General features: G+C 37.4%; 1 protein-coding gene across 1 annotated transcript in view; it reads right to left on the reverse strand.

Moving 5' to 3' along the window:
- The window catches only part of LAMA2 (laminin subunit alpha 2), a 614,367-nt gene that overhangs the window by 31,456 nt on the left and 559,439 nt on the right, over nucleotides 1–23,472 (reverse strand). Inside the window, exons 52-57 of the mRNA XM_060114490.1 lie at nucleotides 17,025–17,163; nucleotides 14,941–14,952; nucleotides 11,701–11,821; nucleotides 9,052–9,228; nucleotides 4,982–5,130; nucleotides 165–341 (exon numbers count right to left, since the gene is read on the reverse strand). Of these exons, the coding sequence (XP_059970473.1) occupies nucleotides 165–341; nucleotides 4,982–5,130; nucleotides 9,052–9,228; nucleotides 11,701–11,821; nucleotides 14,941–14,952; nucleotides 17,025–17,163 (775 nt within the window). The remainder of the gene's footprint in view (nucleotides 1–164; nucleotides 342–4,981; nucleotides 5,131–9,051; nucleotides 9,229–11,700; nucleotides 11,822–14,940; nucleotides 14,953–17,024; nucleotides 17,164–23,472) is intronic.

The raw sequence follows: 23,472 nt of genomic DNA on the forward strand, positions 1-23,472 counted from the left end.
ATTTCCCCTTCCCCATTTTAAAGGTCATCAGTGCAATTAAAAAAAAAATCTAACTTGAAGTTCTTCACTGTTTCCTCCCCCCTATGGTTTTAGATAGTGTAGATGCAACAGTGATGTTCATACCAAAAAAAAAAAAAAAATTAGTAACAAGGAGATTCACTTACACAGAGTTTATAACAAGGTTCCATATACAGCCTTCAAAAGGAGGAATATTTCTGAGTGGGGAAGGTTGAAATTCAGGTGGAGCACCCCCGACGAAAAGCTTTTTAATTTCTATCGCCTGTTCTACTGTCAGATTTTGCGCATGCCTTCTGTCTTCATCAACTTGAACAGTAAAGATACTGATAAACATAGAAAATAAACAAGTATAAAACACACAACGTCCAACACAACCGGAAATCCAACTCTTTCCTGCCACCCCGCACCCCTCCTTCCTGAAGCTTTTAAGAGAGCCAAGTTTGATGATTAGGGATTCGACACTAAGCGAACAGTACTGTTTCTCGGGATCTCGTCCCTCTGCCTCCCTTGTAAACTCTCCTTGAGAGTGTCCGGAAACAAGGCAATGGTGCAGGTGCAACACTAGCCTCTGGTGGTGGTTGACAACAGCGGCCTTACACGTGAGCCTGTGGAGCAGAGGCTTCTGTAAGGGGTAGTAATGTCTAATCGCAGGAGGCTCAGTCGGTTTAGCACAGCATGGGGTCACATTTTGTTTAGCTCTTTATTTCTTGCTTTGTGCTAGCTCCTATCTTCTTGCTAGGGAACAAACTGTACTCCTGAGAGCTTAGATTGCAGGAATCAACATCAAACACTTATAGGATGTTTTATAAAGAATGTAGCTGCTGGTTTTTGAATAGAAGAGGCAGGCCAGAATACCATGCTAACTGTTCTCAGCAATGATTTTCCTTAGTGGCTGTTTCATTAATTTCCCTAATTTGCTTATGAGAGACAACTCACACATTACTAATTGAGCACCTCATGCTACTTATTCACTCTGTGGATTCTGGGGCAGAGAATCAGGAGACAAAGAATTCTGCTGATGAAAATGACCAAAGGCATTTTCTCTTTTGTTCTAGAAGCAGATTTTAAACTTTAGTCCCAGTAGTCAGCATGGGGCTCTTAGTCATAAGGGTTAGTCAATAGCCTGAGGATCACGAATGTATTACTGAAAACTTATTTCACATCTGAGGAGAAAATCCTAAGTACTTAGGTGGAAAACTCAGTTCTAAAATGCCATTTTACTTGATTTTAGAAAGAAGAAAAACCACATGTAGAATTAGAAACAATGAACTAGGGCAAAGATGCTCTGAAATGGCACTGAACAACTGGCCCACTTTGGGACAATTCAAATGTAAGAGAATAAGACAAAGAATAGATATTGTTGTGGCTCAAAATGTCATTATTCAGGAGGTATAGAGGGAGCAGATTGGGTTTAGTTTCAAAGGCAAAATAGGGGAAATGATACATTGATGTTTTGCCAGACTCTGGGCCAAGGACCATAGCAATGGTCCTTTCTTACTGGATCATAGGGTGGAGATGTAGAATGAGCCTGAGCTTTCAGAAGGAACAGACTGGAATTAAGCACTAGTATGGAAGCTTACTAGCTGTGTGACCTTGGGCCAGTTATTTAATCTTGCTCAGTCTCATTTCATTCATTTATAAAATGAGGATAAGAACACCTATTTCGAACCATGGAAAGCCTTAACTAAGGCATTGCGCTGAGTCTGTATTACTCAATAAGGGAATTGCTAGAAGACTATAGCTGAATCCAGTTTGTATTTTACATCCTAGGAGCATCAAATCTAGGTCATTGATTTAGTTCTTTGTAAATAGGGATATTACTTACATGTCCTCTCTGATTCTGGTGCATTTCCTTTTTAAAAAGTATCTATTCAAAAACTCTTTACTGTGGACCTACTATGTGCAAAAAGCATTATAAGAATCATTACATTACTGTTAGTATTGTGATAGGTCAGCTGAATTTCCTTAAAATTTCAATAGTTGATTCTTGAAGTTTTATAATTAAATATTTTATTACTTAAATTCTATTTATTTGTATGGAATATTGATCTAAGATTTTTTTCAAACCACCACCAAATGAACTGCATACCTGGTAAAAGATATTAAGAGAAGTGCCCTGGTATTTGCAATTTACATGAGAAACAAAATCTGAAAATTTTTAAGTTGATGGTAAGAAAGAAATATTTGGGTTGCAGTGTCCAAACCATGATCCCTTTCTGGAAACCTCAAATTACTCCTGAAATATTTGCTACAACTTTGTGGTCTTTAGCCTAATTCTGTACCTGTGTGAAGAATGCTTTCATGTAGGAGAATACCTACTTGCCTAAACGTCTACCCCAGGCTCTTAGGGTTTGCTGTTTTCATCCAGTTAGAACTACTGGCCACTGAGGTGGACTCCAGGTGGAAGATCAGAGGGCCAAGCAGTTATAAAAGGCAGAGGTCACTTGAGTACTGGGAAATTAGATACCAAAGTGAAGGGAGTGAAATTTTTGCAGAGGAAGGGGTAGGAAAGGAGAGAGAATGTGGAAGGACGGGTAAAGAGAGCCAGAGAGGGAGAGAAAAGGGCAAGAGTAATATTGAAAAGTTTGCCTCTCTATTTGGTAAAAATCTATTGATTTTATGAGGTGGTATTAATGGTATTAAAATTGCCATCTTATCCAGAGTTTTAAGAAAAGAAATAACAATCGACATTTATGGTCTAAATAGTGTTGGAAGAAAGCAAATATTTCCAAGTTAATAGGAGTATCATGATCAACATGAAGTAATACAAATCTCTGAGGTCACAAAAAGGGTAACAATAAATAGCAGGTGAGCACAGATGGGGGTGTTAAAGTCAAGTATATCTGGGTTTAAATCCTGCCTCTGTTATTTACTAGCTATGTGATTTGGGGCAAATTAGTTAATATATCCTCATCTGTGATGAAAGGATATTAATACAGATCTCACACACATTTAGAATGACTAAAGGACATAATCTTTGTTTGGTATTTGACACACAGCATGCCATAGAATTGATATGAAGCATTAAAATATGTTTCTGGGAGATGTTCTTAGGGTCATTAGTGATCTCTAGTTAATCAGTTAATTGAAGTGCTCGCCTAAAGGATAGGTGATGATTGTTTTTTGACCTCAGAGTGCTGAATGAGACATTACGGTGCAAATGAGTTCTTGCTTTGCCACAGACTGCAGTGACAACCCACTAATATGTCCAATACATTATCCTTTAATTAACAGTGAGTAGTAAAACTGTTTGTTTATATGGCCAATTAACTGAATGACCAGTTTTCAGGGGATGCACTATACACTGAGCTTAATCAAATAAAGGTTGGATTGATGGCCAACAGCTGTGAAGCTGGCATAATAAAATACCCTTCTTGAAGAGACACACCTGTTAAAAGGACACCTTAGCATAACATCATAATGCACTTGAGAATGTCAGAATTCTTTCTCTACAAAATAACATATTTGGATGATTTTTTTGTCAACTATATTTGTCAGATCTGCATTTGCTTCTTGAAGTTATTTAAAATTTAAAGACTTTAGAAAGTCTTTCCTACAATGAGAAGGACTAATATAGGACCTGAAATCTAGTCTAGAAGACATGTAAAATCAGTATTCTAGAGCATTCCCTAAGATTCAAATGAGAAAATTCAGTTTGCATTTCTCTTCAGAGACCATGACTGCAATATGTGCCTATAAGATTAGTAAAAGTTCTTAGTTTGTCCAAATATTGATCCCTCATTTGTCTTAATCATGGTTTCTAAACATCTCAGTTAGAAGATACTCTGTAAGAAGGCTTAGTATCAATTCATCCCACAACCTAATGCTCTATGTAATAGAAAAACATGAACCAAGGAGAGCTTCATCACTTAGTTAGAAGAAAAGGCATTCTTATTACTTATTTAAACTGTTATCCACACAAGAGGATGATTAGAAAATGGAGGTCTTTAAGTACAGAATAACATCTGCTTACTTGAACTTTTGCTACACATTCATACTGTTGTTGTGTTTAAAAGTATTCTCTGTGTTTTGAGTTTTCATCAGATTTGATTTCCAGTTCTCTTCTATGTCTTCAGTCTAATAAAATGGATTGCGGGTCTGGAGGTCTGAAGTCTCTGGGTTTCTGTTTTCTTTTTCTCTAATTGTTCTTCTAAGTTCATTACCTCTCTGAGTTGTCATACAACATTTTGATGAAAAAAAAAACCAAATGACTTCCCCAATAAAGTAAGTATGAAGTACTATAGCATGCTGAGGAAATGAGAAATCAGCTTATAACACTAATAAGCAATTCCCTGACTCAGGGCTGGGAAGCAGGTGCTCTGGTGGATCTGCAGAAAGGCAGCCACCATGCATGGATGGCAGGACAGCAGCCTTCTCCCCCTTCTCCCTTCCCTCTCTCAACTCTGTTCCCTCACGGAGCCGTCCAGCAGGGACCCAGAACCCCTTGGCGGGGGGTAGGGGGGTGATGGCCGGGGACGAGGCATGCGCAGAACCATGCTCCGTGGGTCCTGCAGCCGCGGCCGCCCTCTGTATCTGTGACAGATTTCTAAGCAGCTGCCATAACTGCTTTGAAACCTGAATGAAACAGCAGCTGCCAAAGGCTGGTGGCTCCAGCTGAGCTGTTCTGTGCGTTTCACCATGCGCATGCCCTACTTGAGGAGAGAGTATTTGAGAGGTGAGGAGGGAGAGAGTTTTCTTATCTATGCTTCAGAAGATGCATTTGGTTTTTCCAAAGGTGGAGAGGAGAACCACCTAGCATAAAAACGTTAAGAACAAAACTCCTAAGGGTCAAGGGAAATGAGGTTCCCGAAGTATGAAATATAAAGAAGATGAAATTAAACTACTTGATAGTTTTGCAATGCATCGTATGTCCATACACACAAAGGTCCAGTAAAGGACTAAGGCAAGCAAAGGAGTTCGCGTTAGTTATGACAGTACAGTCAGTCGTTAGGACTATTGTTACCCTCTAGTTCTCTCTACATGAACAGAATGTTCTCTCCCGTCGTGAAACAGACTCGGCTCTGGTTTGACGGCAATTTTCCTCATTGTTCGTGCCCCTGTGGAGAGATGCACTTCCAGACGACCCTTGTTCAGGAATATCGCATAATAGGCCTGCAATAGCAAATGGTCATTGAAGATTAAAGAGGAGTCTCAGCTTAGTTCCCTGACAGAACTGCGTATTCATCCGCTCTGAGATCTTACCTGAGAAGTTAAGACTCAGTATTTTCTTAAAAAGAGTATTTAAAGCAGCTGGAAATAGTTTTTTAATCATTTACCATTTTTGCTTGTTAGATGATGTGGAAAGTGGAGATAGTAACATAGCAGTCTCTGCAAAGCAGATTTGCAATGCTGAAAGGAACAGTTGTGCTGGCACTGGGCTTCTAACTCACAAAACCCATCAGAAAATAAAGAGTGTCAATAAAATCCCTCTCCCTTGTATTCACAAACAGACAGCTAGCTTCTGGGAATGAGGTCTGACTCCCAACCTCACGGCATTTTGAGTGTTTAGATTTCAATTCGTTCTCCAGGCTGGTGGAATAGATTGCTATCAGCATGTAACTTGTCTCCCACATTTAGAAAGAAGGAAGACAATTTTTCATCTACAAACAGGACTGCTTTCTTTTTGCCACTGTTACTATAGAAACAGTATGGTTTTGAGATCAGTTCATGAACCCCAGGGAGCTTGAATGCAGTCCTTGTCCCCAAAGCTGATGCCACGCTTGCTCCCTTTCTTGTGGAGCAGGGGGGTGGCACCTGATACACGGTGATCACTTGGTCCTCTGCGAGACACCTGAGGTAGTGGAGATGGTTTCATTCAAACATCATAACGTCTCCAATAACTTACAAAATCGTCTATGCCGCGTTGTGTCCACCACAAAATGGCCAGAGGATCTGGATTAGTGCTTGCCATTCATCAAAAGGGGCAACTGCCATCTACTCAATTAAAATTTTTTTAGCTGACTGAGTTCTCAAACCCCTTTAGCAGAACATAATCACAAATGACCCTATGGGTATCAAAACTGGTAGCTTTGAAAAATAAAGTATGTCATTTAAACAGTATTGATTCTACAACAGACATGAACTGTTTAACATTGTTTCCTCTTTCAGATAGCATTGACAATGAGATTTTTAAAACTAGATACTCATTATCATTAAAACGTTGAAACATTAACATGTTATTTCTAATTTACTTTGTACTATAGTGCTTAATATTTTCTCATTTTAATTGTTTTAATGGGAACATGTTTTATTTTAAGAACTATCCTGAAAGCTGATGACTCAAGTCCATTTATTTAGTTCTGATGAGGAGAAATCTGAAAACAATGGCTGGTGCTTAATTATTTGACTGTGACCTAGGAAACACATATCCTTTAGTGAAACCTGTTTCAGAATGTTTGATCTGGCCCTCTTATTATTACTAGCTTATCATTTGTAGCAGTGAGAAAATAATTTTATTTTTATGATTAAAACATAAAGGCTTTAAGAGAACAGTTATATTTTATATTTATTCAGTGCTTATGCATAGTAAAAAAATGAGATAAAATACCACTTTTTCTCCCTCTACTCTTCAAAAAATATTTTTTGGTTTTTTTTTCTTCCCAAAGAAATCCTTTTCTTCCCTAAGATCAAAGGTTATCCTTTTATATTTTCTTCTAAACTTTTAAAACTTTTTTCCTTTCATATGTAAGGCTTTAATTCATTGGGAATTTATTTTTATGTCTGGCATGAAGTAGAAATTAGTTCATTTTTTTCTGTATGGATAACCAATTGCCCCAGAATCAGTCACTGAAAGGGCCACTTTTTCCCTAATGATGTGCAATGCCACCTATTGGCAAATGTTGTTTCCATGTATACTTGGCTCTCTATTCTGTTCCACTGACACAGAGTTATCCATGAATTAACACCATACTCCCATGATTCAAAACTCTAGCTTCTAATGTGCTGATATCTGCTAGGACAGTCCACCAACTTATTCTTCTATTTCAGGAGTTCCTTGGGCTTTCGATCTTTGATATAAATTTTAGAATTAGCTTGTCCTGATTTACAGAAAGATAAGGTGGCATTTTCATTGAAGGTGAATCTACATATCACTTTGTGGAGAACTGATATATTTTTAACACTGAGTTTTTCCATTAACATGTTGACTTTAATAAGTAGTCTGATGTAATTTTTCAATAAGTTTTGTAATTTTTTCCGTATAGGTCTTACGTTTGTTTTGTTATATTTATTCTTAAATTATATACTTGTTCTTGTACTATATTTACTTGTTCTTTTGTTATCGTATTGGCTAAGACCGATACAGTGATAATATTCGTCTTTTCTTGGGCTTGATTTCATAGAAAATGTTTATAGTGTTTTCCTATCAAGAAGCCCCATCCTGGGGGCTTCCCTGGTGGCGCAGTGGTTTGGAGTCTGCCTGCCAATGCAGGGGACACGGGTTCGAGCCCTGGTCTGGGAAGATCCCACATGCCGCGGAGCAACTAAGCCCGTGTGCCGCAACTACTGAGCCTGTGCGTCTGGAGCCTGTGCTCCGCAACAGGAGAGGCCGTGACAGTGAGAGGCCCGCGCACCTCGATGAAGAGTGGCCCCCGCTCGCCGCAACTGGAGAAAGCCCTCGCACAGAAACGAAGACTCAACACAGCCAAAAATAAATAAATAAATTTATAAAAAAAAAAAAGAAGTCCCATCCTGTTCTTAGTTTATCAAGTCATTTTTTGTTGTTTTTAATCAGGAATGGTTGTTAAGTTTTACCAAAAGTTTTCTCTGCACTTATCAAAATGATTATATGATTTTAGATTTTCTAAAATCAAGCCACCTTTGTATTCCTGAGATATTGCAAATTACTCATGGTAATGCATCTTTGGATTTTATTTACCAATACAGCTGACCTTTGAACAACACGGGGTGCTGACCCTCCGCAGTCAAAAATCTGAGTATAAATTATAGTCAGCCCTCGTTATATGCAGTTCCTCGTATCAGATGTTCTGCATCCTCAGTTTCAACCAACCTCGGATCGTGTGGTACTTTTATATTTACTATTGAATAAAACCCGTGTATATCTAGACCTGTGCACTTCCAATTTGTGTTGTCCAAGGGTCAACCATATTTTGTTTAGTGTTTATTTTTTTGTGTGGGAGAAGAAAATAGTATTATTATATGACTACCCATTACTAAATTTTAAATGCTAAAAGTGATTTTAGAAAACATATAATTACAAACAACACAACCTGATTTACAAGAATGCATGCATATTTAAGGCTATATTTGTAAATCAGTCTGTGCTTTGGCCATGGCATACTGGTAATTCCTAAGAATGCTTTCACTGAGAAAAATGAGATTAAATGGAAAAATGTATATCTTTAAAAATGTGATTGAAAGTATTGGAGGAATATCCATGCAGTAAAGAGTTTTGGGACAACTAAGAGACGGCTTTTAACAGAATCAAATGGCTAGGGGGTATGAAAACTAAAGCTCACAACCCTACAAAGCAGACACTGTGTAGGCTTTATTTTAATGTCACTAGTGTCCATGCCTGTGTTGATTGTGTTCTCTTCACCTTCTCCTGCCCAGGTCTATTCTCTGCCTTCTCTCTGTCCAGAGAGGGTGCAGCAGGTTAGGATCCAACAGACTGCATCACATTAGCTAGTGAAAATGGGAAGCTGATCCTAAAAAAATTTAAATTTAAATTTAAATGTAAGGGACTCCATCTGGTTATCTACAGATCTGGTAGGAAATTGGACTTAGAGAGAAGATTAACACAATGTGAATGTATTTTAAGCTTTCTCTCTTTATATATGCAAAACCCATATGAAATATGGATGTAAATACAGGTGTGTCTGCACCTAGAACTGACCAACAGGAAAATCCTAGTGGAGATAATTGTCCTAAGAAGATGATAGTGGAAATAAATGATGCAAATCAAAAAATATAAAAACAATTCATAAACTGTAAATGCTTCACCTGAGTCTCTATAAGATAATTATTTTATATAAGCATTAGGGAAAATGCATTATTAGCTAGGTGTGAGGGTACCTGTCCAGTTTGCCTTCGTTTTCTCCTAGGTGGCGCTGGTGTCCCTCCACTTCCCAAGAGAATAATACCAGACTCATTCTTGGTGCTGAAGGACAGGTTGATTTCTGTTCCTACATCAATAGGCACAGGTGACAGCTCTACAAAACCAGGCTTCGGGAAGCTAACTGTGTAAACGTTCTTTGGGTAAAAGGAAAAAGGGAAGAAAGCATTAGAAATGAACATTTAAATTAATTTCTCCATCTCACTCACCCTCCTCAATGCACTCAAAGTTACTAATGAAATACAGTGTCATTTTAGAACACACAAAACCCACAGTTACATGGAGAGCTTAAGAGCAACCAAAGAAATATTATTCCTAGCTGTAACTGAATTTTCTGAGCAGTTTGAGTTAAAATAAAAATTTGGGCCTCTGCTTTTTTCTAGAACTTTTGATTTGAAATATAAAAGATTATCACTGACAGGTAATATTTGCTTTTGGTTTAAATCTGTCATGCTAAGTCTCCCTTGAAAACTCTCTAACTGATCCCTGGAATACCATATACCAACTAACTGCTGATGTTTTATAGCTGAGTCTGACCATGGTCTCTGTCTGCATTCTTCCTCAGTGAAGAGCCCAAGGTAAAGATGTTCGCTGCTCTCAAGTATATAAAGACACTCTAGCGGAACTTAAAAAAAATCAGATGCAATCTATATCTTAAAAATAAATAAACCAAATATTTCTTAGTCTAGTTTTCTTCTCAAAATGAAAGTAGTATCATTGTCCTTGCTGATAATAAAATTAAAACAGTAACATTTTAAACGGTAACAGTGCAAAAGGGAGAAAGTAAAAATCACCCCCATTCCAAAGCTGTGTAGAAGCATATAGCTTTTTCTAATCAATTCATTCATGCATGCATGCATGCATGTTTTCATTCACTCACTTTATCTTTTACACCTTGCCCTCTTCCTCTCTCCTCCTGTCTATATTTAAACTGAATCATGACAGGCACGTTCATTTGTAACTTCTCTTTCTCACTTCACATGTGGAGGGTATCTCTCTGTCAGTAAACACAGATCTCATCAACACTTTTAATAGCAGGAGGTCATTCCATTGTATGAATGTGCTAGGACTTATTCAAGCACGGCCATGGAGTCGGGCATTTAGAGTGCTTAAAACATTCATTTAAAATGTCCTGCATTTGGCTGGAGTGAAAACAAGGGATCCTTTAATGCAGGTTATTTTCCTCCACAGTGTTTAAGGCCCAGTTAAATGTGTTGTAAAAATGTATAATCTGTTTTTGATTCCAATTTTCAAATCATAGAATTTTGGATACTTCAAATAAAACTACTGTGCAGACTTTTCAATATTTATCAAATATTGAACTTTCTGCATCATCTTTTATTTGCAAAGAATTCCCAATTATTGAAAAGTGCCTTTACAGAATCATCATTTCCACACATACAAGCTATTCATTTTCTGGACAGTTTTCCATCCTCATGTATATATCTTTTGCATGTGGATGAGAGTTAGGCTTTGGAAGGTTAAAACTCTGAGTAAAAAGAGGCTAGTATGGATTCTTAGAGATTCGATTCTGTATGTACTTCCTTTTTCCTCATTCCCAAGCTTCTCAGGATGGATGTCTATGGCTAATCCCAACTTGGAGACTGTAACTAGGTACAGTGAAGACCCTGAAAGTTCTGTTTCAGTCTTTAACCTCATGGCTCAGTGGTGATTTACTTTTTATTTTTCCCCAAATCCCTTCATCTCCTATCACAATGCTTTAACATAATCTTAATTGGAGGAAGCAGCTAAAATGAATAGTTGTGTCACATCAGGATAATGAAAACTTTTGATATATTTAACATTTTCTTTTTAAAACAAACTCATCACTTTTAGAATTCCCATAAAACTTTTACTAATATTTGCTGATGACTGTTGGATCTTGTTTACAGATATAATAAGAGAGCAGGGCTGTGACCTGTGTTCCTCTCTCCTACGGGTCAGCCTCTACTGAAGAGTCAGTGCAAAATAGTCAAGTGGTATCAGGAAGCTTCTGGGCTGCTTTGGCAATAAAGAAAAGATACTGAAGATACCTGATAACAGGGGACTTTGCAGTCCCGTCAAACCAAGTCTTTGTAGATGGTTCCCACTATGTGCCATTTTCAAAGAAAAGGAGGTTTGACTTCTAAGCTGTGAACAAGATTCTATGCACTAATGATCATGGTTTAAACTGTTACTTGCTATTTGTGTAAACTCCTAACACATTTCAGAAAAAATAATTTAAGGCTGCTAATAAAGCTATATAAAATACATGAAGATAAAGTAAATCTAATATAGATGATAAAAATGAGGAAAAGAGATAAGTAGTGTGGGAAAGGAAGAAGGAACCAGAAAAGAGATTAGTATTAAAAATACATGCTATGAAGTGTTGTACATGTGGGAAACTTGTTCACAGTTTGGGGTCTCTATAATACTGTTTTCCTAAGTTCAGTTGATCATGAAAACTTATAGAAGTACTTCAATCTTGCTTTATCATTTATGTATAGCTAAGACTAGGGTCAGTAGGAATTTAAAATATATTAACAAGGACTGGTCCCTGTAATAGACCCAACCTAAGTAAGTGAAATCTGACATGAATGTATTTAGGAAGTCATTAAGAAGAGACCAACCTCCAGTGAACAGCCTTTGGTTACACCAACATAATCAGGGCTGCTAAGTATATTATATGGAGTTCTTGAAATTTCAATATCTTTGAGGCAGCCAGAATATTTCTTCAAATTTACTTCCGGCCTGTTGAAAAGTTAAATGGAAAACAAAAGCAATATCATTAGGGCAATGGCGGTATAGTGTGTGTGCCTAGTGGATGAAAGCCATATGGAGCAAAGTGGCACGTCTCTCAGACTATGCACACGTGCACACATGCACCCAGCAAACTATGCTTCCCAAATTGCTGCACAGGCAGGCACGTCTCTCAGACTGTGCACACACGCACACATGTACCCAGCAAACTATGCTTCCCAAATTGCTGCACAGGCAGGCACGTCTCTCAGACTGTGCACACGCGCACACACGCACCCAGCAAACTATGCTTCCCAAATTGCTTCACAGGCAGGCACGTCTCTCAGACTGTGCACACGTGCACACACATGCACCCAGCAAACTATGCTTCCATTAGCTACTGATTGGATAAGTGGATATGAGCACCATCCTGCACAAGGAGTCTTTACATAGTTCTTCTTCCTCTCCTTTAAAAAAATAATCTCACCTATTGAATTTAAATACAAGGTACAGGAATTAACTGACTTCTTATGAAGTGCTTCATATGCATAATGAAATGTGTTTCTTTTTTTCCAACAAAGGGTAGAACTTGTATGGGACAGCATAATCAAACTACATACCGACAAAGTTAAATAAAATCTTGCTCAAAATTAAAAAAATATCTGGAAACACTGATTTTGAAAAGATAACATTTTCATTGAGACTTTTTTTGGGGGGGTGGTTAGCTGAAGAATAAGATAATGTCATATTTCTCTTTAAAGATTTTAAGTCAAATAAAACCTGAGAAACATTCTTTTGGATTACATAGTCTAAAAAAAAGATACTTTAGATTAAGTTTACAGATTGACCCTAAATTCCTTATTCTGTATTGCAGCAGTAACAAAATAAAGCAACCAGAGTCACAAAACATACATTTAATTTTTCCAATAAGGTTGAAAATGGCTTCAGTACCCAAATGACACTTGAATCTTTACTTTTTGCTCACTATGTCTTAAAAAGGGATAAACATGCTAGCACGTAGTAAGTGCTCAATAAACATAAGCTAGCAGGATGTTAATGATGACGACACCTCTTTCATCTATAGCAGCACTGTCCAGTAGAACTTTCTGTGATGATGGGAATATTCTTTTCTGCACTGTCCAAATCAGTAATTAGTAGCCATATATGGCTGCTGGCCCTTGAAAAGTAGCTTGTGCCAATGAGAAACTGAATTTATTTATTTGTTTGTTTGTTTGGCGGCACCGTGCAGCATGCAGGACCTTAGTTCCCTGACCCGGGATCAAACCGGTGCTCCCTGCATTGGGAGTATGGAGTCTTAACCACTGGACTACCAGGGAAGTTCCATTAAAAATTTTTTTCTTTATTTTAAATTTAAATAGCCACTGTGGCTAGTGGTTACCATATTGAAATAATGCAGGTCAACAACAATAGAAAAAGTAATACTTTTTTGATGTTAATAAGCAACTCTAAAAGCTGTCCAATCAACACCAAGATATTATATTTATTTGGATAATGATTAATTCTCTCCTCACTGTCCCATGATGGCAGGATTCATTTTTTTGTCTTAATAAAAAACACATGACATGAGGACAAACATGTAGGAAAGCAAATCAGACCCTGGGAGTGTGTATCAGGTGATTTATGTCATGCTGGGTATTTGTTCTATTTGTTTCTCTCTCTCTGGGACTGTTTTATTTTCTTTGATCATTTCCACTTGTTCCCAAGGTCTTCCCCTTCTGTTCAGTCAGCTGGTTACTACAAAAAACATGCCAACTGGAGAGTGAGAATCTTGCTTATATTCTTCTTGTATAAAGTAAAGGAAATGGGTGGACTTCATTCTCAGTGTTCATTTGCTTCCATGTTCACTTAGAGGAAGACTGATTTATCACAAGTTTCTCAGAGGTCTTATCAATAAAATAAATCACTCCTACAAGTCATACACTTCATTGTTTCAGGGAAATACAAAGAATCATTTCAAAACACAATGATTTAGCAAGCTCGACATTATGAAAATCACAGGGTATACGTAATCACATATGATGATCAGATTCCTAATGAAAACCACAGGCCACTCTTTCCTCTGTTTGCCTCAGAGACAAAATTACAAAGCTACACAATGTCATTTCAGAGTTTTATTAGCATATATTTTCACTGAAAGCCAGCCTCTGCTTTTCAGCCACCTCAGCAAACAGCACTTGATTGGTCTTATAACTGTATCGTGATTAAACAACTTGGATTGTTTTTTTCACACTTTCATTTCTATATAGTCTAGTTTCTGGTATTAAAAGTCTAGACTTTGCTTTAAAAATTTCTTGGATCAGCTCAGCTTCATTATGTCCTTTCGGGAAATTTGGCACCATTAGGTTTTGAAATACCAAAGCACTCAGCTGTAGCTCTAGCCAGAGTTTGATGAGCCACTTACAGAGGCCTGCTGCTTACAACTTCCACGCTAAAACCTCCTGCCTACAAATAGGAACTGAAATGCTCCTGAGAAGCTAGGATGACTGTCCGCAAGCTTCCTCGTCATTAATGCAAACACTTGTTTTACATGTAGTATTTCCAGAGAAATACTGACTCCGTAGCTAAATTCTAAATAAACATGGCAAGAAAGAAGCAGCTTTGTCAAGAGGTGCAAGGGCCACGTTAACGCTTGCATATTTGCAGGCTTGCAAAAAAGCAACCAGGCAGTAGTACGCATTTGGGAGCACAGGTTGATTGTTCAGCAGACAGTACGGTACCTGGGAGACCAGAGTCTGAGGTTCAACCCAAGAGACCAGTTTGTTCCCCAGAACTAGATTTCACCCATAAACCTGGCCAGCTGCCCTTAGCATGTGCTGCTGCATGTGTGCACCTGGTGGCGCTGTGCGTGGGCAGTTGAACAAATAAGCAGAGCAACTTTGTCATCACAGCTGGTGAACAAGTCAAATTGCAGTGATGGTGGGTAAGCAGCAGCATTTTTATAAGCAAAGGGCAGCATGAGAACTATCTCAGAATGCATTACTTGTTCGTGAAATGTACTGTGAATAAAGCTGCATAGGTGTCACTCTGCTTCTGCATCACTGCTTTATCTAAGAAGCCACATTTACCCAACCCATGCACTTGAAGAAGGCATGCATAAATTTAAATTTTACCTTGCTTTCATACTAGGTCAAAGGGAAGAGAAAAAAAAAATGATTTACTTATAATTGCATTTTCATTTAGTAAAACAATAAACTTTAATCATAAATCTTTTAAAAAAAGGAAGCATTTCATAGAGATCTACAAAGGAAAGGAATATAAAACAGCAACAGAAAAGAAAACAGACATATACCCTTGACTACAGTGAAAATAGAGTCCAACGGTGACCATCTCCCACACTATTCTCTTGGAAAATTTTAATTTTGGAATTGAATTTAAAGCACTCATATTTATCATTCTTACAAATGGGAAAATGCACAAGTGTTGCTATGCTGTAGTGTTCATGAGTAGCTTGTAAGGAGAGCTTATTGCCTCTTTGAACTTAATATACATAAAAATAATTCATGCTCATCACATCTTTTGCACTTTATCATATTAAGACCCTGTTTGTAGGCAAAATTATAGCTAACTATGAATGCATGGCTCCTTGACTTTGTGACTACAAATATATGTCTAAAGCCTGTTTTGAAATAATGTGCCATGCCATAGAAATATTATAATTATGAAATGCTGTACTGTGAGAGTAAAAATAACTTGGCAGTAAAGACTCATCAGGTATGTAGTCTGCAAACTAATACATAAACCCATCTCAATGAAGTTAACATAAACACTTTTGTAGATAATTCCTAAAAATCACTTTATGGTAATTAAAGCTACATTATCACAAGAATAAATGAAGCCACCTTTGGATAGCCTTATTTTGGGTACAGTTAGTTCACTCCTAGAGAATTTAGTTAGTGATCTTGCAAAGTAAATCTTAGCCTGGAACAATGTGCTGGATCCCTAGTATTTAAATAGTACCTGAAACATAGTAGTGATAGATGCTCATCAAACACCTGTTGAATGGATAACTGGACTTTGGAGTAATAACTATGCCACTATTCAAATACATTTAATCTGCAATGATTTTTCTGACCAGACACTTTAAATCTATATTCCTAATACAAATGCAATATCATGTAGACGAATGCAGAGCCAGTTTATCTGCACCATTAAAGCTTATCAACTTATACCCTTGATAGACTGGTAACTGGACAGGTACCTGGTTTACGAGTTTAGATACAGAGAACAGCAAACCTCTGTCTGCATACTCACTATCATAAAATGAGACTGAATTTCCACTGCTCATTTGAGAAATATGAAAATAATTGACCACTGTACTTTTCAGTTATTCTGAGACCCTTCCTATTGTAATGTGTCTTTTTAGAGTAGAAACACCTAGACAGGACTTTTGCAACCATCAAAAGCTAACAAACTAAACAAAACAAAAATTAAAAACATGGTGGTCTCTATTTATAGTAAACTCTTACAGGTTAGCCAGATCAATTCATCCCATTCTAATTAGATTTAATTAACATTTATTGAGCACCAAATACTCTATAACTTGTATTTCTTATAAGTTGTTTTATAACAAGAAGCAAACTAATTAAATACCGCATGAAATATTTTCTGACACTTTTTAGTTACTTCTATTAATTTTTTGAACTAGTTAAACTGCGAGCTAAATATATCTCCCTATCTGCTCTCTAAAAAACATACGTGAAATTTTAAAAAATGTTGACATGGGCACAAGAATAACTAATACCACTTTAGCATCAGGCATATGGAAAAGTTCCAATACTATTATCATGCTTGTGCTTAGCCATAAAATAGGTTATACTCACAGTGCCCTGGAACACTGACTAATTTTCAGAACACTAAGCAATGTCAGTGCACCATTATCTCCAGTGAATGTGCAAGGAGAAAGGCAATTACATTCAACTCCAGTTTCCACCTTAAATAACTTTTATAATTCTTTTCATCCAGTGACTGTAAGGGAAACAGTAACTCCCATCCATCTCTTCAACAAAGATATCAAATTAATCTTTAGTTTTTAAATCCTGGTGTTATTGTAACATGCAACATGAATTTTTAGATTAGGCCTTTCTGAAACTAGAGGTTATGACATTCCTGTTGTAATTAAACTTCAGAACTCTAGTGAGCATAGTGGCCATTTAATTAAAACTTAATCCTTAGCTCTAAATATACACCAAATTACCTCAAATTTCTCAGTGTTGGCAGACCACCAAAATATATTTTGTCATCTGCTTTCAAGTCAAGACCGAAGTTGTTTCCAGGAGATGAAGTTGCTATGTTCTCCTCCTGGTTAGTATCTATATCTACAATTGATATGTTGGCTGCAAAGGAAAGAGGAAGTTTCACTTTTTATTTGCGCAATACCAACCACATCTATATCATCACTGTTCCTTCAGGATAAATTTACTTTAATTCTCAAATTAACATTGACTTTCTCAAGCACATATACTATATACAGCTATTTAATAATTGTAGAAATGACAATAACATCAATAAATACATTGTTAAACGATCCACAAAGAAAGCACAAAAATAACAGCCTGAACACCAGTGAAGGCAAACTAATCAAGATAAAGGAAAGAAGTGTAGATGGACAGCAGAGAACCAGTTGACATAGTTTTCCATAATATAGATAGGTAGTTAGAAAATAGAGTAAGATAATTAACTAATGCTAAGATAAGTATCTAATTAGAAATTAGATTATTAATTAGAAATATACAGAATTTGTGGTTTTCAGAATTTGTAAATTTCAGTATGCACAGAAGTACTGGGGTTTAAGCTCAGCCACAGAGTGATGTTGATAAGATGGCTATGCATGGAAGTGGAGAGATGGGAAGGTTTGTTTTGCAAGATGATGGGATCCACATCCATTGTAAATTACATTTTATTTGGGGGATGCTGCGTGTTTTGAGAGAGGTAGAGTCTTCATGCCTTATTGCTTTCTCTCAGGTCTCTAAAGGTTCTTCCAGTATGATGAGGATAAGAATTCAGAAATAGATAGGAAAAAGGAAAAAAGAGAGGCTCTTCTCTGTTTACACTGCTTTGTTCAGAGAGCAGATGGTAATACTTTATCTCATTGATTTTACCCTCTTCATTCTTAAGAGTCAAGCTAGGCTCCTTCTGAATTATGTGCTTTCTCACCATAATATTTGCCTAGGCCCAGCCTTTAACTGCTAAATATATTTTGGATCCTTGATGCATATTGAGGCATTGGTTCATTAACATGACAAATTTGGCCTCTAAATCTTTGCCTGATATAAGATCTGAATTAGCAAGCATATAAAAATGGCCACTTGAACCAATGGATTATAAGGGCAGTTCTAAATGTTTATTCTTTGGAACACTAGTTTCTTGGATGTTTCTGGGTCAAATAAATATGACAATCACTGGGTTAAGCAAAATTAAACATATGTCTTAACTTTATAGCTGCCCATATCTTTCCGCATTCTAATGTGTAATGTGATGCTCCAAAAGAGGGACACAGAGCACGAAGTATTTCCCAAATTTGTTTGACCCTGGAACATTCTTATTTTCTCTCAACTCATCATCTTTTAGAAGAGTGTTCTTTGAAAAATAAAAGAACTATCAAACCTGAAAATTCCATTGTAATCTGTAGTCCTTCCATTTCAAAAGAAGTATTTTCAATAAAACCAAACATAATTGCCTTATAAAAAAATGTCCAAAATAAAATACCTAAACCTATTAACACCTCCAATCCTCAAAGCAGAATTTTGTAAAAATAAACAAACAGGGCTTCCCTGGTGGCGCAGTGGTTGAGAGTCTGCCTGCCAGTGCAGGGGACACGGGTTCGAGCCCTGGTCTGGGAAGATCCCACATGCCGCAGAGCGACTGGGCCCGTGAGCCACAATTACTGAGCCTGCGCGTCTGGAGCCTGTGCTCCGCAACAAGAGAGGCCGCGATAGTGAGAGGCCCGCGCGTGCACTGCGATGAAGAGTGGCCCCCGCTTGCCACAACTAGAGAAAGCCCTCGTGCAGAAACGAAGACCCAACACAGCCATAAATAAATAAATAAATAAATAAATAAACAAACAAACAAAAAACACCTCAAAAATAAGTTCCCAATTCAAAAAATATTCAGCAAGTTAAGACTTAAAAAATAAATTACTTTCTAGCACATATTAATTTCATACACACATATCTTTTTGACCAGACTGGTGGCTGAAATAAAAAAGATTTATAAAACTGTTTTCCAAACTTTTTCATACATATTCTTTTCTTTCCAGATCAGCAAAGAAGTTTTCATAGAGGGCTGTTGACTGGAACATGAAAAGAGCCTTTTTTTCTACAGACCTGGTATGTATTTTAATGGTGTCTGTGAAAATGAGATTCTCTCTCTATCACAGGCAAGCCAGAGACTGGAGGTAGATTTCCTTCTTATCCCTGAGTGAATATATGCATTTTTAGAAATGATTCTAAGAAAAACTGATTAAAAAGCAGAAACACAATTGAACTGAAACTCAGTGGCCCAAGTGTTAGCTTTGATAGAGAGACAGAGGATGGCATATTTTTACTGATTTAAAGGAAAGACTCTACCCTATCTTTTATGAGTGATAGCAATGAAGTGGGTTCTGCTATGGAATGCTAACACTTGCTTTTATTTCTTGCCCTATTTCTTTCCCTTATAGAATAGTCATTAACATAAAATTTTAGAGTTGATGAGTTCAGACATCATTTATGGGTAAGCAGGGAAATAAGGGTTTTATTAAATACTAGACACAGAGTAGGGGCTTAACAAGTATTTTATAATCAATGCTATAAAGGAGTTGTTATAAAGGAATTGTTTTTACTTTGGTAATTCTTTTCTTCTCTCTCTTAGTCCACTGAAAATCTAAATGATCAATCTTGCATCCATATCAATGCACTTGCGGGGATAGGGAGCACTTCTATTAGTGACTGTGGTTCCACTAACTGTCTCTCAGGGAAGGTGGGGAACCCCTCCTGAAGGAGTGTATTTGAATTTCAAGGGACAGTGGCTTTTACAAACTAGCTGAGAATAAAGCAACTAATCTGGTATCTGAAAAGGAGCAATGGCCTTACTTGAATTCCTACCCCACTCTTCCATGGATTCTGATATTGCTAAAATCCACAGTGCCCTCCCTACAACCAAACCCAATGGAGTCCTTTGATCCTTATCTTAATCCATATCTATGCAATATGTGAGGTTAAAATTTCCATCCTTCTAGAATTTTCCTCTTTGACTTCCATAATGCCAACTTCTCCAAGCTTCTCTTGCCTTTCCAACCTCATTCTCAGTCTCCTTCCCCAGGACCTGTTTCTCTGAACACTTCTGAAATGCTGATGTTCCCTAATGTGCTTTCATTCGGCCACTTGTCAGGTTTCAGCTCTCTGGGTAGCTCAAGTTTATATTTACTTACCATATGTTGACAACTCAGAAATATATATGCCTGGACCTGATTTTTGCCTAAAAATCCACATTCAACAGGTGAGTCACTATATACATCCCCAGCTGATATTCCAAATTAAAATGGTTCTCTTTTTCCTCCCAGATCTGTATTATTTATCTTATTTGGTGGCGCTAAGACTCCAACCCAATCTCCTATATTAGAGTCATCCTTTCTCCTCACCATTCCACATCTTACCAATCAACAGCCCTACTAAGTTCATCTCCTAAATAACTCTAATATCTGTCCTTTTAAAAAATTTTTTAATCTATTTTTTCTAATCTTTAATTTTTATTTTATTTTTGGCCACGCTGCATGGCTTGAAAGATCTCAGTTCCCCGACCAGGGATCGAGCACAGCCATGGCAGTGAAAGCCTGGAATCCTAACCACTAGGTCACCAGGGAACTCCCTCTGTCCTTTTTTTAAAAAACACCTTTATCGAAGTAAAATTGACATAGTATAATTTGCCCATATTTAAAATGTACAATTTGACAAGTTTAGAGATCTCTATACATCCATGAAATGATCACAGTCAAGAAATGAACATATCCGGGCTTCCCTGGTGGCGCTGTGTTTGAGAGTCCACCTGCCGATGCAGGGGACACGGGTTCGTGCCCCGGTCTGGGAGGATCCCACATGCCGCAGAGCGGCTGGCCCCGTGAGCCATGGCCGCTGAGCCTGCACGTCCGGAGCCTGTGCTCCGCAACGGGAGAGGCCACAACAGTGAGAGGCCCGCGTACCGCAAAAAAAAAAAAAAAAAAGAAATGAACATATCCAACACCCCAAAAGTTTCCTTTTGCCTTTTTGTCATCCTTCCTTCCAGCCCCTCCCTACAAAACCCAGTCAACAAATATCCTCTTTTGGCTTTCTGTGACCATATGTTAGTTTGTGTTTTCTATATAATTTCACATAAATGTACTTTTTTCTCTGCCTTCTTTTACTCAGAAAAATAATTTTGTTATTAATCCATTTTGTATGCAAATTAATAGTTCATTTTTTTTAACCACTAAATACTATTCCATTGTGTGGATGTACAACAATTTGTATATCCATTCACCTGCTGATGGATGTTTATTTTTTGTTTTTTGAGTATCACAAATAAAGGTGCTATGAACCTTCTGGTACAAGTCTCTGTATGGATATATGCTTTCACATATCTTAGGTGAATACTTAGGAGTGGAATGGTTATTTCATATGACAGGTCTATATCAAACTTTTTAAGAAACTGCCAACCTGTTTTCCAATGTGGCTGTACCAATTTACATCCTCATCAGCAGTGTATAAGAATTCCACTTACTTGACATCCTTGCCAGCCCTGGGTATGTTCAGTCTTTTTAATTTTAGACATTCTAGTAACTGTATAGTGGTATCACATGTGGATTCATTTTGCATTTCCTTACTGTCAAATCCCACTGCAACTCTTATTTCAAGCCATCATTCATCTGTCTGAACTACTATTGTACCTAATTGGTCACCCTGTTTCCAGTTTAATCTGAAAATTTCCATTTCTTATTTCTCCTTTCTCTGATTATTTCCTTATAGCTCCCTTTGTGGGCTCTTCCTTTACTATACTGCTTCAATATTGCTGTTTGCTCAAGGGCTTTGGGTCACCTTATTCTAGATATGACTTGTTTTTCTCATCTCTATTAAGGTACAATGATTTAAAACATGAGGATGCTTTGTAGCTATCCATCTCTGTCCCACAACTCTGCTAATCCTCAGATATGCATAACTAATTGCCTGTCAATTACACAGCTTCCCTAGATTGCTAAGGATACTAAGAGTACCTTTAATACAGCACATCCAAAATAGAACTCAGCATCTTTTCTAAAAACCTATGCTGCATTTTTCCTGTATCCAATAGCTTGGTAAATGGCACTGACATACTCTTTGTTATTTTAAGAAAAAAAAGGAATCGTTTTTTATCTCCTTTTAAAAAAAATCTTACTCTCTGCATTGAGTATATCATAAAGCTCCTCAATTTTAAGATGCTTAATATCTTTCAACTCCATTCTTTCCTATCCATTCTCATGGTTCCCTTTTCCTTGCTCCTCCCCTGGTTTTCCTGCAGACTGCAGGAGCATCTGAAATTGTCACCATCTACCCTCCAGGTTGCTGCTAAAGAAACTTTATTAAAACACAAATCTGATGGTGTCACATTCTTGATTAAAACTCTTAGTAGTTCCCTGTTGATTTCAGGAAGAGTTGAAACTCATTAGTTTAGCTCATAAGGCCCTTTATAAACTAACTCTGTATTCTCTCCAGCTTCATCTGATAATTTTCTGCCAACATTCATCCTGTTAGCCTAAAGCATTTCCCAAAGTGTGTTCAGCCAAATGCTAGCATGGCATGGAAGGATTCTGGTGATCAAAGAAGTTTGGGAAGTGTTGGATCAAACAGAGTTAAACATTCTTCTTAACTACTGTGCCGAGCCTCTAACACGCAAATGTAACTTACTCGGGAACAATGTATACCGACAACAGTATTCCAATTTATTTTACGAGAGCAAAACCAGTTTTTGTCCAAACTGAGGAGTTTCTCCAGCGTTTCCTGTTCCAAGGAAAAGCAGTTGGAAAAAGATGTATGATGATGTATTATGCTCACTGAGCCCTTGAGGCTTTCATACAATGTTCACCTCTCTGAATTGTCCAAAGCTGCTTTTCACCCAGAGTACTCCTCAGTCCCTGCGCATGCCTCAGGGCGCTCCTTTGGGGGTTGACCTCTGGGTTTGACTTTGACGTTTCTCTCTTCTGAGATTCCTAGCCTGCTATGCAGATCTCTACATGGCAATTAGATTTCTACTCTCTAACCATTGACTGACTTGTCTATCTCCCCCATTAGACTGCAAGTTCCATAAAGACAAGGACTTATCATAGACTTCACTTAGTTCTTGCAGAGTATTTACTTGGTTCTTGGCAGATATTTGTTAAGTGCAGGTATGAAAGATGGTACAAAGTTATACCTAAATTTTCATGAAATGTCACACTGGCATGTTCAAAATGAATTAAGTCTAATTATATAAACAGAGGAATCTAAGTTTCATTTGCAGATATTGGTAATGCCATAGTACATAGAATTAGCGGAATTATACTAAGCAGCCCACAAAGACCTAATAGGCTTGGATTTCTGTCTTGGTTGTGAGATCTTATGTATATACGTCTGGGACCACATATAAGTTGGAGTCTACACTTTCCTTTCTGTAAACCA

The sequence above is a fragment of the Mesoplodon densirostris genome, chromosome 12 (genome assembly GCF_025265405.1).
Source record: "Mesoplodon densirostris isolate mMesDen1 chromosome 12, mMesDen1 primary haplotype, whole genome shotgun sequence".
Taxonomy (NCBI): Eukaryota; Metazoa; Chordata; class Mammalia; order Artiodactyla; family Ziphiidae; genus Mesoplodon; species Mesoplodon densirostris.